The following is a 12,491-nucleotide window of genomic DNA, read 5'->3' as shown; positions in this document are numbered from 1 at the left end:
AATGAAGCTAAAAGGCTAGGAAGATTTGTGCCGTGTATCCATAGCTAAATTTGTGATTAACACATTAATAGTATATCACACAAAATATTGATATCCGACAAACACTGATATCAACATATAATAGTTATCTTCAACTAAAATTCATTTATAACTTAGATAGACTGCCTGCCCTGTTAAGTCAGATGTCGGTACAACATCATATCGTTCTCAGTGCGGACTGCTCTTATATACATATACGTATACATATATACATATACATGTACATATAATATATATATATGAGCGCAAGCTGAGGCCGATATAAATAACATCTATCAAGATCCTAGTCATAACAGATTAACTAAGCCGCAGTGGAATTTTTCGCAGGTAAGCAGAATGTTAAATAAGTTAGGACTAAGAAGTTAGATGTTTGGATAAAGTCCAGAGAAATGTGAAATTTGGTAGACACGAAGTGAGATAAGTTTTCAAAATGTGTGATTGGTCGCGAAAATGTCTAAGAAGGCACAATTTGTACTTCGGTTCATAAGCAAAACACTTTTTTTTTCTATTTTAAATACGTATATCATATTAGAGGTGGTGTGTAAATAATAAATATGTTAACATTGATCCTTAATAAAATAGAACTTCGTCACATCGAAAGTGCGATTGGCACCCCTGAATGTATCGTTGCGTCAACTGATTAACGGTCACAATCATCATCATTATTGAAGAAGAATACTTGTATAAAGCAATTTTGCGCAGTACTGCAAATTGTGCATAAAAGCACGTTTTGACTTGACGCGGAACCGAGAGTGCACCCCTTTTTCTACCCAAAAAGTGGTATCGATCCCGAGGATTCGGCAAGACCGCGTGGAAACAGATAACGGATGGTCGATAGCGCCGCAAGCACTGCGTCCAGTAGACGATTTCGAGGATCTGGCTCGGGGAAATCTGGGTTTTCACGGATTGTCCACTCCGTTAAGTTTACGTCGCTGTTAACCGATCGCCCGCAACGTTCTTTAGCCCTAAAGTTGACAATATTGGCGTCCAACGTAACAACAGATACGGTGACTAGCTTATATATCCTGTCTAATGGTAGTTGACTGTAATTATAAAAATCCTAATAGATCGATACGTAACAGCTACTTGCAAAGAATGGAATTGAAGTGACATGATCATTTAACATAGATGCTTGTAGCAGAAATAATAATATAATTTTACATAAATAACTTAACATATCTATCTACATAAAAGCTTGCCTTTATTTGGTAACGGTTATCCTAAACCGGCAAAAATTCTCACTGAGCTTTTATCGTGTGTGCATCTTGGCTATATTTAGGCCCGCTATTTAGCGTAACTAGACATTTAAGTAATACGGTCAACATTTGCCGCTAGCGCTAGTTTAGTATAACATCCGTACAAGTTGTCATCTACGCAGTCCGTGGTTTGCATTATAGCTAACGAGAAGCCTTTGCTTTTCCTACGTAAGCCACTTACTCAGTGCAGTTGCCACTAGGTGCAATGGTTGTGCTGGGCACTTTGGTGAAACACTTGGGTTTAATAATCGTAAAATAAAGGTATCCGACCGCCTCGGACGAATCGCTGCCGTTTCCAGCCACGTTGCGCAGGAGACACTCCCGAAATCGCGAATCGCTCTCACAACTACTCCTGCAATAGTACAGAATCGACTATGAAACATCAACTCAGACCCTCTGTAGAGATGAGTGTCACAGGGTGGGAATAGCCATACTAGAATGCAGAGGGTCAAGTACAGCCATACCCGAAATAAGTACATATTTAAAAGGATACCCAGCAAAACTGACTTTTTTTTGCGCTCAAATATGGTACCATCAAAGATATCGCGGGAAAATTCGCAACATAACTGTTCCTGACCAACTGACCAACCAAGGATAGCGAAGCTTTACAAGTTTAAAGCTTGCTCTAGGCTTATATTGATAGACCTTCCTACCACAGAAGCTACAACAGTGAGCGCTGCCAGATCTGAAAATGGCTCTCAGGTAGTGTGAGCCAGTGACAGAGCTATTTGTTTATTAACATCTTGCAGACACATAATCGGTTTCAACGTTTTTATTTCCTGAATAAACGTGTTTAATTATTTATGTTTGTTTTTGACAAATAGCTAAATTGCAAAATACTAACATTGTAAATGAGTACTTATTGTGAATATTGCCGTAATCGTGGGCAATCTGGCCGGCGGCGATATAATCACTGTTCAAATCATGTTCCCGGCAGCACGCGTCGGTTTCGTTATGGGCTCCCAGACGTTCGGTGTCATTATTTGCTTTGTTTCCAGCGCCACACCAGATCGTTCCTTTCATCGTAGAGAAGACAAATGACGGTTTTTTTTTTTTTTTTCTCTTTTTTTTCTTATGCAAACCAGTCACTATCGGAATAAGTTCTAAAGAATGTTTAGGTATTAGTTCGTTCAACAGGACCATGGCGATCCTTGTTCATGATACAGGTGTTCATGTAAACGAGCATAATTTTACCGTGCTGAGATTTAGTGCTATATTTTCAACGAATCAAGACAGACTTACCAGGAAATATGAGCAACATTTTTTTAAGAGAATCTGTAAAAAGACGGGATGCAATGCGTCGCCAGCTGCGTCCAACCACACGTCTCGAAGTTCCTAAAATATACATATAATCTCCATATAAATTTCCAACATTATGTTCTATCTTTTTTTTTTGTCGTTACAAAAGAAACATCAAATTAACTGTTTGTAATGTTCTCTTATCTCACGATCTTTTTAATACAACGTATTTTGTGCGTATGGAAAAAATGTCAATTTGTTTCGACCCAGACTATGGTTCTAGGGAGAACGCATTGAAAACAAAGGATGAACCATACTAAAGCATCTACCAAAGAGTTGAAATGTAGCTGCTGAACTCGATGTTGTCGTCTGCATTGTAGGTCTTCTGTCAGCAACGTCAGCACCCTCTTCCAGGCCCAGGCTTTCCTCCACTTTCTTACGGTGGGCGTCCCAAGCCGCCATCACCTTCATCGTTATAAAAACATTGACTGATTATCAATCAGAGAACATACATATGAAAAATAAATCATGACTGAAGGGAAAATAGTCGAGTAGCATTCACACATAAGAAGGAGTTTTTTTTTGTTTCGTACAAGCAAAAATTAAATATCGGAAACGTGGAACAAACAATAATTAATGCTGGGCAGCATTCGTGACGTACAAAAATAACAAAATACAGAAAGCGGAGAGGTACATCAAAGTCTAGATCGTAATTGCAATTTTGGGGCTAAAGATTCGTATACGCGCAAAACATGTTTAATGTAAGTATAAAAACTTGCCAAAAAGCAGAAATATGCTTGCCTTGCCACTAACTTTTCTATTGGCGTATTACACGCAGGCGTCTGTTTGTCGAGTCATTTTCGGGATGAGATTATAATCCAGGCATAATTAACTAGTAGATGGTAAATAATTTCCAATTTTTTAGTTTTAAAACTTCATTGGTCCTGAAGTGTTAAATTTACAGTTACGATTCGGATAATGTATCGGGCAGACATGCAGCTGAACCTAGTCAGCTCTCGGTGAGAACCTTGTCCTATTATTCACTTGCCTATCTAAAATGCACTGCCTTTTTGAGGCGGCTCGCTCAGACAAATCGGATATTTTGGAAATGCAAATTAAGCTAGAACATATTATTAACACAATTGTTTTCACTGCATAGGGTACAATTAATCTTCATTTTGTTAGAAAGTTATATCGATATTAGTATTATCGGATAGCCTTACCTTGGCAAGCTGCTGGACGCGATTTGGGTCAACGACATCACTCATTTCCGCAAATTTTTGCTCTACCTCGTCCATCAGCTGTGGAAGTCCCTCGAGCGGCCGATGATCAAGATTAAGCTCCCGATGTATCACTGACTTATCCGAAGATCGCGAATTATCTTGGACAGCAGGATTTTTATGAGGTACGCTACCACTCGTCTGGCTAGATAGAACAAGTCGAGTGGCCCCCTTGTTCGACGGCCCAGAGCTTACTCCTTGGGTTAAATCAGTCGTACTACTGCTCACCTTCGATAGCGTTACGTCGCTATCACCAGTATTGGTTAATAGATTGCTGCTTCCTTTAGGTAGAACGGCACCACTTGTCTGACTGCCTGACAAACTGGACCCGCCACTCCCATGGCCTGGAACAACAACAACTCCATTCTCTTCGTTCGTCAGGACAGAGTTGCTTCGATGGCCTGATGCCACAAGGGTGTTCCGCAAGTTCGGTAACAAAGCATTACTCTTTCCTTGCTGAACTGATTCAGATGCAGCACCTGTTGCTTGCGAAAATATAGAACCACTATCTTGAATGGCAATTTGGCTCTGAGCTATACCGGCATGACCATCTTTTTGATCGGATAGTGAAGCCCCGCTAGTGGTCTGGCCAGAATTTACCGAATCGTGTTCGCCTTTATCGAAAGTTGACGCACCATTTCGTTTATCATTAATCAACGTAATACCGATTGCATTTTTTTTTAATAACCCTGTATTGACTTTTTGGTTTGACGTTTGGTTGTTATTGGCTTGGCTCGATGCCGCAGCATTGCCGCTGTTGCTGCTACTTCGATTCGGTAATGTGACGCTATCGCTCTCCTGCGATAAGACTATACTGCTTTCTTGGTTTGATAAGGTAACTTCCCTGTCGTGTGACGGGAAAATTAAACTTGTTTCTTGATAACTGGGTCCGACATTACTTGGGCGCCCTGATATTCTGCCAGCACCGTCTTCTCTTCCGGACTCAGCATCTGCACTTGCAAACATTAATTTCGATTTGTCCTTTGCCGCGCTGAAATGGGTTTTTGTTATATTTCGCAGAACACTATTTACAGTACGGCCGTCAATTTTACGGGTTCACTAGGATTAAAAAACTTCTCAGGTTAGTTTCATTGAGTGCTATAAAATGTATATATTGTGTCCCTTCTATAACATGTTTGTTATTCGAAAATGCATGCAGTGATAAGTGACCGCTGACACCGAACCGTTGGCCACGCACAAAGTTTTTGACTGAAGACTGAAATTAGTGATTTTGGTAATTTCAGATAATAGTAACGTAGAAAACGTGAACATTTGTATCGTTCCCTACGTTCCTAGTTCTGACGCTCAACAGTACATAAGACAATGTTAGCGATGTGTCATGTCCGTTCGTGTCTACTGCATGACCCATGACGCGGAAACTGACTGCTGTGACGATGACTGGACATCATCGTAGGGAAGCTATGCCTCAAGGGATTACCCCTTCTATATGAGACTGCCACTTGCGCTTCCGTAACCGATCATGCTGGCTCCAATCAAATGCTTTTTTACAATCTCTATACCCCCTGGCGATATATGCAATGACACTTGTACAATAAATCACTAGAACACAATTTAAATGTAACTCACCCAAATAGATATTTAAATTCAAAGGTAAATGTTCTTTGCTAGATCTCCATATATTGAAAGGGTTAACGTAGAAAACATAGCCTATAAACACGATCAACGAATTTTCTGCATAGGAAATGCAAATCTTTCTGATATTTTTCTTTTATAAATGGAAATTACAGTGGTACAGATTATTTCTCACCTTGTAGCTTCCTCAGCCACTTTCGTTGTCAACGGCGACTTTCTTGACTTCTCTGTGCACGATCGCTGAATACCAGCTTGAAACCTTTTAGTCCCTGTATTGACTGATGTGGATGGGAGTTCCGATTGGCCAACTATATGGTCTACCGGAATATCTTGAGACGATAAATCAAAAGCGTCGTCTACGAGTACAAATTTGTAGGAGACATTTTTCTAGTTTAATAATTATGTCGCGCGAAAAATTTCTCCATTAGCTAGAACTTATTCGATGTGATCGTGGGGTCGTATGTAATGTTCTATTATGAAAAATGCATACGATATTACCATGGATGGCAGTGTCATCCAAGTATAATACTTGTAACAGGCCGTCCCGTAATATCCATCATCAAGATATGACCTCAGCCCGCTTTGATCGTATTAGAAATTTCTAACAGCCCCTAGCGATTTTGCCTGTATTTTAAATTCTAGTTTCTAGACTATATTTCCATTTCAATATGCACTACGGTTGTTAAGAGTTACAAAAATCATATATCGCCGTTTTCGAAAACGTATTTAACGTATCACCGCTAGTGTTCAAAGTTTTCCACCAAAGAATTCTTTGAACAGCTTCAATATATGGAAGAAAGATTACGCACTTTGTGCTAGCTGATCCTCCGATGACGAGACAAACCAAGCGGCATCAGACATATCATGTCTCCTTGCAGGATCCTCATGGACAAGCAAAGGAGCCTCTACTAGCACTCGACGAGCATGTTCCCTGCGAAGCATGGCATGTGACCGAAAATAAATCACCTGCCGGGCGGTAAATAGATTAATTATCATTGACGTTATTAGAAAAAGCAAACAGGCTTAATTAGGTCAATTGAAGAAATGGGACCTGAATATGGCCATCATCCTACGGGAATGCGCGTCACTTTTTATGGAAAAACTTCTTATTTTGTATCTATATTATGTATTACATGTGTACAGACGTTTGCTATTGCTTCTTTCCTATTCTCATGAGCGGCGTGTTGGCGATCGCTTTGAAGAAACGAATAATCTTCTAATATCGTCTTGGCGTTACACCGAGATTGCATTGTGAAGCTAGAAAGTTTTGATGATTGGCTCGGTCTATATTTGGAACAGTTTAAGTCAAAATTCGATTAGAAGAGCCTACAGGATTAAGTAGCAAGTTCCGAACGCTACGTTCATTTAGATCATTTATCAGTGCTCATTATTGCACTCTTCTACGAAATCCTATTCTTGAGCTTGGAGTCGAGCTTTTTCTGTGGAAAACTTTTATCCTTCGGCTTATAGTAACTTTTGTATATATACTCTACGCTAGAGAATATGTCCTAGTATGTAACTATCAGCTGGCGTTCACTATCAGTGATTGGATGTAGTAATGACAATATCTATGATCGGTCAAGAACTTAAGTTCGCTGATATTCAATTCGCACACGTACGCTTTCGTAAAAAAACAAACGTTAGCGCCTAAGTTTAGCGTTATACTAAACCCAGGTCGACTTTAAGGTTCGGCAAATCCGACAAGTCGAATGGAGCATTATTATCGCTTTTATTACTGCTATTGAGATTGTTGCCGAAAGGTCGAAATGCGCCTACGTCTAAGTTCGAAACAAGGTAACTTCTGAATCCTTCCGGCTAATAGGCGAGGAAGTTGTCGCGTTAGCATCGTGAAGAAATGCGCTTCCAACGACATAAAACTCAGGGTATAACAGTAAAAGTTTCCCGCAGATGATACCGAGAGCGCAATATGTTTCCATACGAAGAATAATCAGGATGTTTCTATGTAACAAAGAAACGGTGGGCTAACAGTCTCTTATTTCAAATATATTTGTATAGGTAAGTTAATCAACCAAATTTATTATCAATGCAACGAATGGTATGGGTTAATATATGTTAAGTTTGGCTTCAAAAACGCGCAGATATTTCGATAACTGAACAAACGGGATGAGATAGGAATTCTAGAAGTTTGGGTAAAATGTATTGTTATTATAATTCCCAAAAGTGCCCAATCATCCAGCACCCTAAGAGGAATCGCGAAGGTTGATTACATCGATGCGCTTTTGTCGAACATCTTCGCACGATCGCTAATTTTTTTTTTCGTACAGGTATCGAAATGCTTTGCCAGGCAAACCGCACAATGAAGGGTATCACTCAAGGTATACTTAGCGGCCTTCAGAAACACTTGAGAGTGACCATTGATGACGTGGTCAAGGACAGGAACAGCGTTTGGATAGCAGTTCTATAGAAGAACCACGTAAGTCTCCTGATCTCTTTTCGCCTCATCAGTAACCGCTCTGCGTACATCAGCAATAGCCCTATAGGAAGGTAGTCAGCATTGAGGTTCATATGGCTAAAAAAAAACCGGCAGATGATACGAATTTGTGTTATCTATAAAAGAGAGCCCAAGGCTATTCAACTCTTTTACGTATTTTACCAAAAACGTGGAAGCCGTGCACGATAGACAAGGGTAAGGCTTTAGGTAAGCAATAGCGTTCTCGAAAATCAAATTGTCTGGAAAAAGCCAAGGCCCTACGATTGTTGATAGAGCGAAGTTGGCCTTGGTAATTTTCATATTTGGGCTCTATGCATTGAAACACCGTATCAGTTGAAAAAGAGGTTATCCTTCGCCGAAGATACCTTTGAAAACGTTCAACTTCCCCTAAACGGTAACTTCATACATTCCTATTTAATCTACAGCACTAGACATCACTGATAGTGAGCAATCGTAATCAACTCACAAAACAGTGTTTGCCATTTAAATTAAAGTGAAAGTTCGAAACATTTTTCTCGCTATAGCTTTATGTATATATATTCCATAGGCATATACGGAAAGCATTAGACCTATATATACGTTAGGTTATATTTTGCAGTTGTATTTAGTATTCGCACTAAGGTACATCATTTGAGATTCGCCTATTGCTAGACACCATACCTGGGGCAATATTTGTTCACGCAAGTGGTTTCTATAATCAAACGATGGTAAAGGCGGTAAGCTGTTCTGGTTAAATGAATGGGTCGCTTTCAGTGGGGGCGGAGCCAGAACAGGAGACGAAAGCAGCGCCCCCACAGTGACAAATACCGGTCTCATCTCTAAGGGCACAGCATGCCGCTTTGCACGCTGGATTTTTGGGCTGGCTGTTTTTGCGAGAGACCACGATGGCGGAAACGACCCATTTTAAACGCGCCACATCCGGCTACGGTCCGTAATACCTGAAACCAAATGATAATGTTGCAATTTTGCGAGAGTATTATTGTTTATCTTGAGATTTGGCATCGCCTAATACTGCGTGTATATAAGAGCAAACAGTGTTTTCTGTCCGTTTTGTAGTCTGTGGTGCGTTACCAAAAAATCAGCCAAAAGAGGTACATGAGTGTAAATTCTTATATGATTTCTTCCTGCATTTAGACAGTCTCTAGATTTTGGATAGCCAAAGGACACTAGAGCAATTGCGAGCAACATCTGTGACATGCTTCAAAAAATCTGTAACACGCTTCTGGATTTTAATATTCTAGGTTTGGATACTAATGAATAGCTTCAGAAACAGGGAAGACCGGTAGAATTTAGTTCGGTTGACACGGAACCGAAGTTCTACGGTGGCTTCATTCCTTCAGACTTGAAGGAATGAAGCCACCGTAGAACAGAAGGAACTGTTTCGCTCGACCGTTTTTCAGTGAACAATTTTTTAAAAATCTTTTTCAAATCAGAATTGAAAACCTTCTTTGACAGCTCGCCGTATTTCTATTACAACATACGTATTACATCTATATATATATATATATATATATATATATATATATATATATATATATGGTTTCATATGATTATTACAGGCGCTAATGAGTACATACACGTGTTCTGAAAAGAGCATGTTTAAGCTTCAGAGTGAACAGATTGCGATACCTTTTATCGGTAACAGGTGCGGCCACTATATTGCTTGAACAAAGTCAATGTCACACGAAAGATACAATCATTTTATAAAGACGGTCTGATATAAACAGTCTGCTGGAAGCAAATGTGTGTGTCTTAAATTACGTTACCGTTAGTTTATCGTCATTGTTAATTGCTTATTTGATGCCAACAATCGGAACCATTTCTGGTTGTGTTAACGCTATAGAAGTGAAAGCGATTGTTTAGCTCTTGTATTAGTGCTTTTTTATTTTGGGACGTCACTCATTTTCGAGTGCGGTGCGCCGGCCAATGCATCGTAAACCCTTTCGCCCGTCTAATTTTTATGGAAATAGCCCGACTGCTAAATAAGTCGAGGGTAAATATCTGTAACTCAGAATGACCTAAGTCTAAGTTACGGAAATGAACACAATGGTGAAATCGCTTCTCTCCCATCATAGATCCGTTGCCGTAATGCGGTGACAATGAGCCTGAATTCGTTTTCGGATAATGAGATTATTAAGCATACATCAATGCTATTGTGCCGCAGTTACTCCAAATAGATTTGACCTTTTAATCTGCTAGCAAAAGCATGAGTCCATCAGGAGTCTTCAAGCCGCTATTTAATAAATTGCTAGGCTGCACGTCAGCCTCGTACTTCCACACTTATTACGGAAGTACGGTAACTTAATAAGAATAACTAAATTTAAACTGATATCAATATTCGCGGTGTTGCAAATAGTTTTGCGACATCTACGGTATTGGGTATACCCATGGATCGCTAGGACACAGCAAGAGCGTCCCACAAGAAGACAGGAATAGGTAATTCAGAGTCCGCATAGTGCGTACCGTGTAAAACAAACTCAGTATAATAAGCTGTTCGTGAGAAGACTAGAGCAAAGTTAGTTAGTCAAATCTTAGTCTTAATATTTACGTCCTCTACATCTATATATTCGGTCGTCCATATGGTCACATATCGTTCCAAGACTTTCGTTCACGGCTTAATTATGAGCAGTTATGGTCGTATTATAAAAACGTTTGCGTTTTGCTTTAAATTCTATATAATTTTTTCGCATAAGGTCTATCTTAAGTTTCGATCAAGTAAGCGAGATTGGATTTTTTTTCATAAGACATAGCAACAAATCAGACGCGTTTAACCCTTAACCTCTGATTCATAACAGGGACACATAACAGGTCAATGATCATTCTATAAAACTATGCCAAAATATCAACTAAGGATCATTTAATCATTTGAAAATACAACACAGCTTAGTGGAAATTCTAAAAGATGGCTCATTAAAAAGCTTTATCTTCTTCTTCTTTTCCTGCCTTGCGTCCGTTACATAATGTTATCTTTTTTTTCCTATGTGTAACGATATATCAGTAGGTTAACACGGAATATCCACCAACGCTAGTACACGGATGTGTAAGTGGGACCATTGTGGTTATTATATGTTTCCTATTTTCAATGCTTGTCGCATAAAGCTTGGCAATCATCATCTGATTATTGATTTTTTTTTTACTGAATCTGAAAATATAATCCCCACTGTTTAATAAACAAATTATCGTTTTGAGAATTAGTTCTATAAAAAATAACAAGCGCACATAGTTGCGGGGTACTTTTACTTAACTCAACTTTATCTCAGCATCTATAATTAGATCAGTATTATAGTGCTATACATCAATGACGCTCTTGATAGGGTTCAAAGCAGGAACCAAGCTTGGCTTAGATTAATTACGGTGTCGCTTGAGATAAACCCTATTAAAGCGGCGTTTTGTCACCATTATAAGATCCACTGTAATATGTACATGTTTATATTAAGCTCATTTACACAGTTTTGCCTCAAGAGAAGGAAGCGTCTGTTTTAGAATTAGTATAAGCCAGTACAACGAGGTGTTTTTCTGTTTCTGTGATACCAAACAATATGATTACGAGCGTTATATGGTTTATGGGATTATTATATGATTACCTATAGCGAAATAAACTTTATTTGACTATGTTCAAGATGGGGGGCAAAATATATACTTACAGCCGCGAGGCCGCCGAATAACCTGGTGAATTTTGCCCAAACACTAGCTGGAACTTTAGCGAGTGGCTTTATCATTGTATATTATGGAAATTAACAAGATAAAAATTTCATGAAAATTAGCTATGTTTCGACGCAGACGAGGCACGCAATTTTACGATGTATAAATGTTCGTTTGAAACATTCAACGAGACCTTGTGACATGTACCAAACGATCCGCTTAACAAAAAGGATTAATATGTAAGCATAACATTTATAGAATGATATAAATATGTTTTCGCTTTTAATTCAAAGCTCATAAATTTGTATTTTTAAAGCTTATGCTTGCGACTCATATATGCGTCAAAGTATATTCATATATATCTCTCTTAGAGTCAAAACTTCAAGTTATGAGGTGAGTTAATAAATCAGAAAAAGCACCTATCAACCATTTCGGTACATGTCTGAAATTTTGCTACACCGTGAAGTGCCCAATCGGCCGTACAAGACCCAACCGTTCTGTGCTACTCGGGCCCCCCACTTCAGTACTCTAAATGCAGGTAAATATAAGAAAATGTGCCTTTCTCTAGCCTGTCTTAATCATCATAAGTTCCTACCTCGAATACACATTTAGAATTGCGTTTTCCTTTAAACGTTGTGAACTGCGACGCCAATCTCACTGTTAACTTAATTGGCCAGCTTCCAACAAACAGAAGGTAAACGAAAACTGATATTGTCAAGCAGCTCAACCGAACTGTTCGTGAAGCAATTCTGGTTTAGAAAAGTTATACGACAGAACCGGTAGGCCTCAACTACTAGGCCACTGGCGTATTTCCGGTGTAAGGGCAAAACAGGATTAAGCGTTTGCTATATGCATAATTGTTCTCCCTGCGTTGACGCTAACATTGTTCGTAGGCACTCGCAGCAAGCGTTGACACGACGACAATAACTTCATTAGGAGGGCAACTTTTACGTATTCAAGTTGCGCAGTTGTCGTTCTTTTAATTAGCAC

General features: G+C 39.2%; 1 protein-coding gene across 5 annotated transcripts in view; it reads right to left on the bottom strand.

The window, feature by feature from the left end:
* Positions 1–661: 661 nt before the first annotated feature.
* The window catches only part of LOC111244031 (uncharacterized), a 75,790-nt gene continuing 63,960 nt past the window's right edge, over positions 662–12,491 (bottom strand). The window contains exons 1-11 of one of the 5 annotated variants that reach the window (XM_086978987.1): positions 12,097–12,364; positions 11,504–11,569; positions 8,520–8,797; positions 6,217–6,373; positions 5,583–5,763; positions 3,758–4,805; positions 2,864–2,999; positions 2,538–2,630; positions 2,140–2,311; positions 1,477–1,647; positions 662–1,004 (exon numbers count right to left, since the gene is read on the bottom strand). In XM_086978987.1, coding sequence (XP_086835113.1) covers positions 806–1,004; positions 1,477–1,647; positions 2,140–2,311; positions 2,538–2,630; positions 2,864–2,999; positions 3,758–4,805; positions 5,583–5,763; positions 6,217–6,373; positions 8,520–8,675 — 2,313 coding nt within the window. In that variant the 5' untranslated portion in view covers positions 8,676–8,797; positions 11,504–11,569; positions 12,097–12,364 and the 3' untranslated portion in view covers positions 662–805. Of the gene's footprint in view, positions 1,005–1,476; positions 1,648–2,139; positions 2,312–2,537; positions 2,631–2,863; positions 3,000–3,757; positions 4,806–5,582; positions 5,764–6,216; positions 6,374–8,519; positions 8,798–11,503; positions 11,570–12,096; positions 12,373–12,491 lie in introns of those variants that run through there. The other 4 variants (XM_022790574.2, XM_022790572.2, XM_086978988.1 and 1 more) reach the window with 4 other exon arrangements.

This window comes from Varroa destructor, unplaced genomic scaffold (assembly GCF_002443255.2).
Source record: "Varroa destructor unplaced genomic scaffold, Vdes_3.0 BEIS01000002.1, whole genome shotgun sequence".
Classification (NCBI taxonomy): Eukaryota; Metazoa; Arthropoda; class Arachnida; order Mesostigmata; family Varroidae; genus Varroa; species Varroa destructor.
This window is presented reverse-complemented; position numbering and strand designations above follow the sequence as displayed.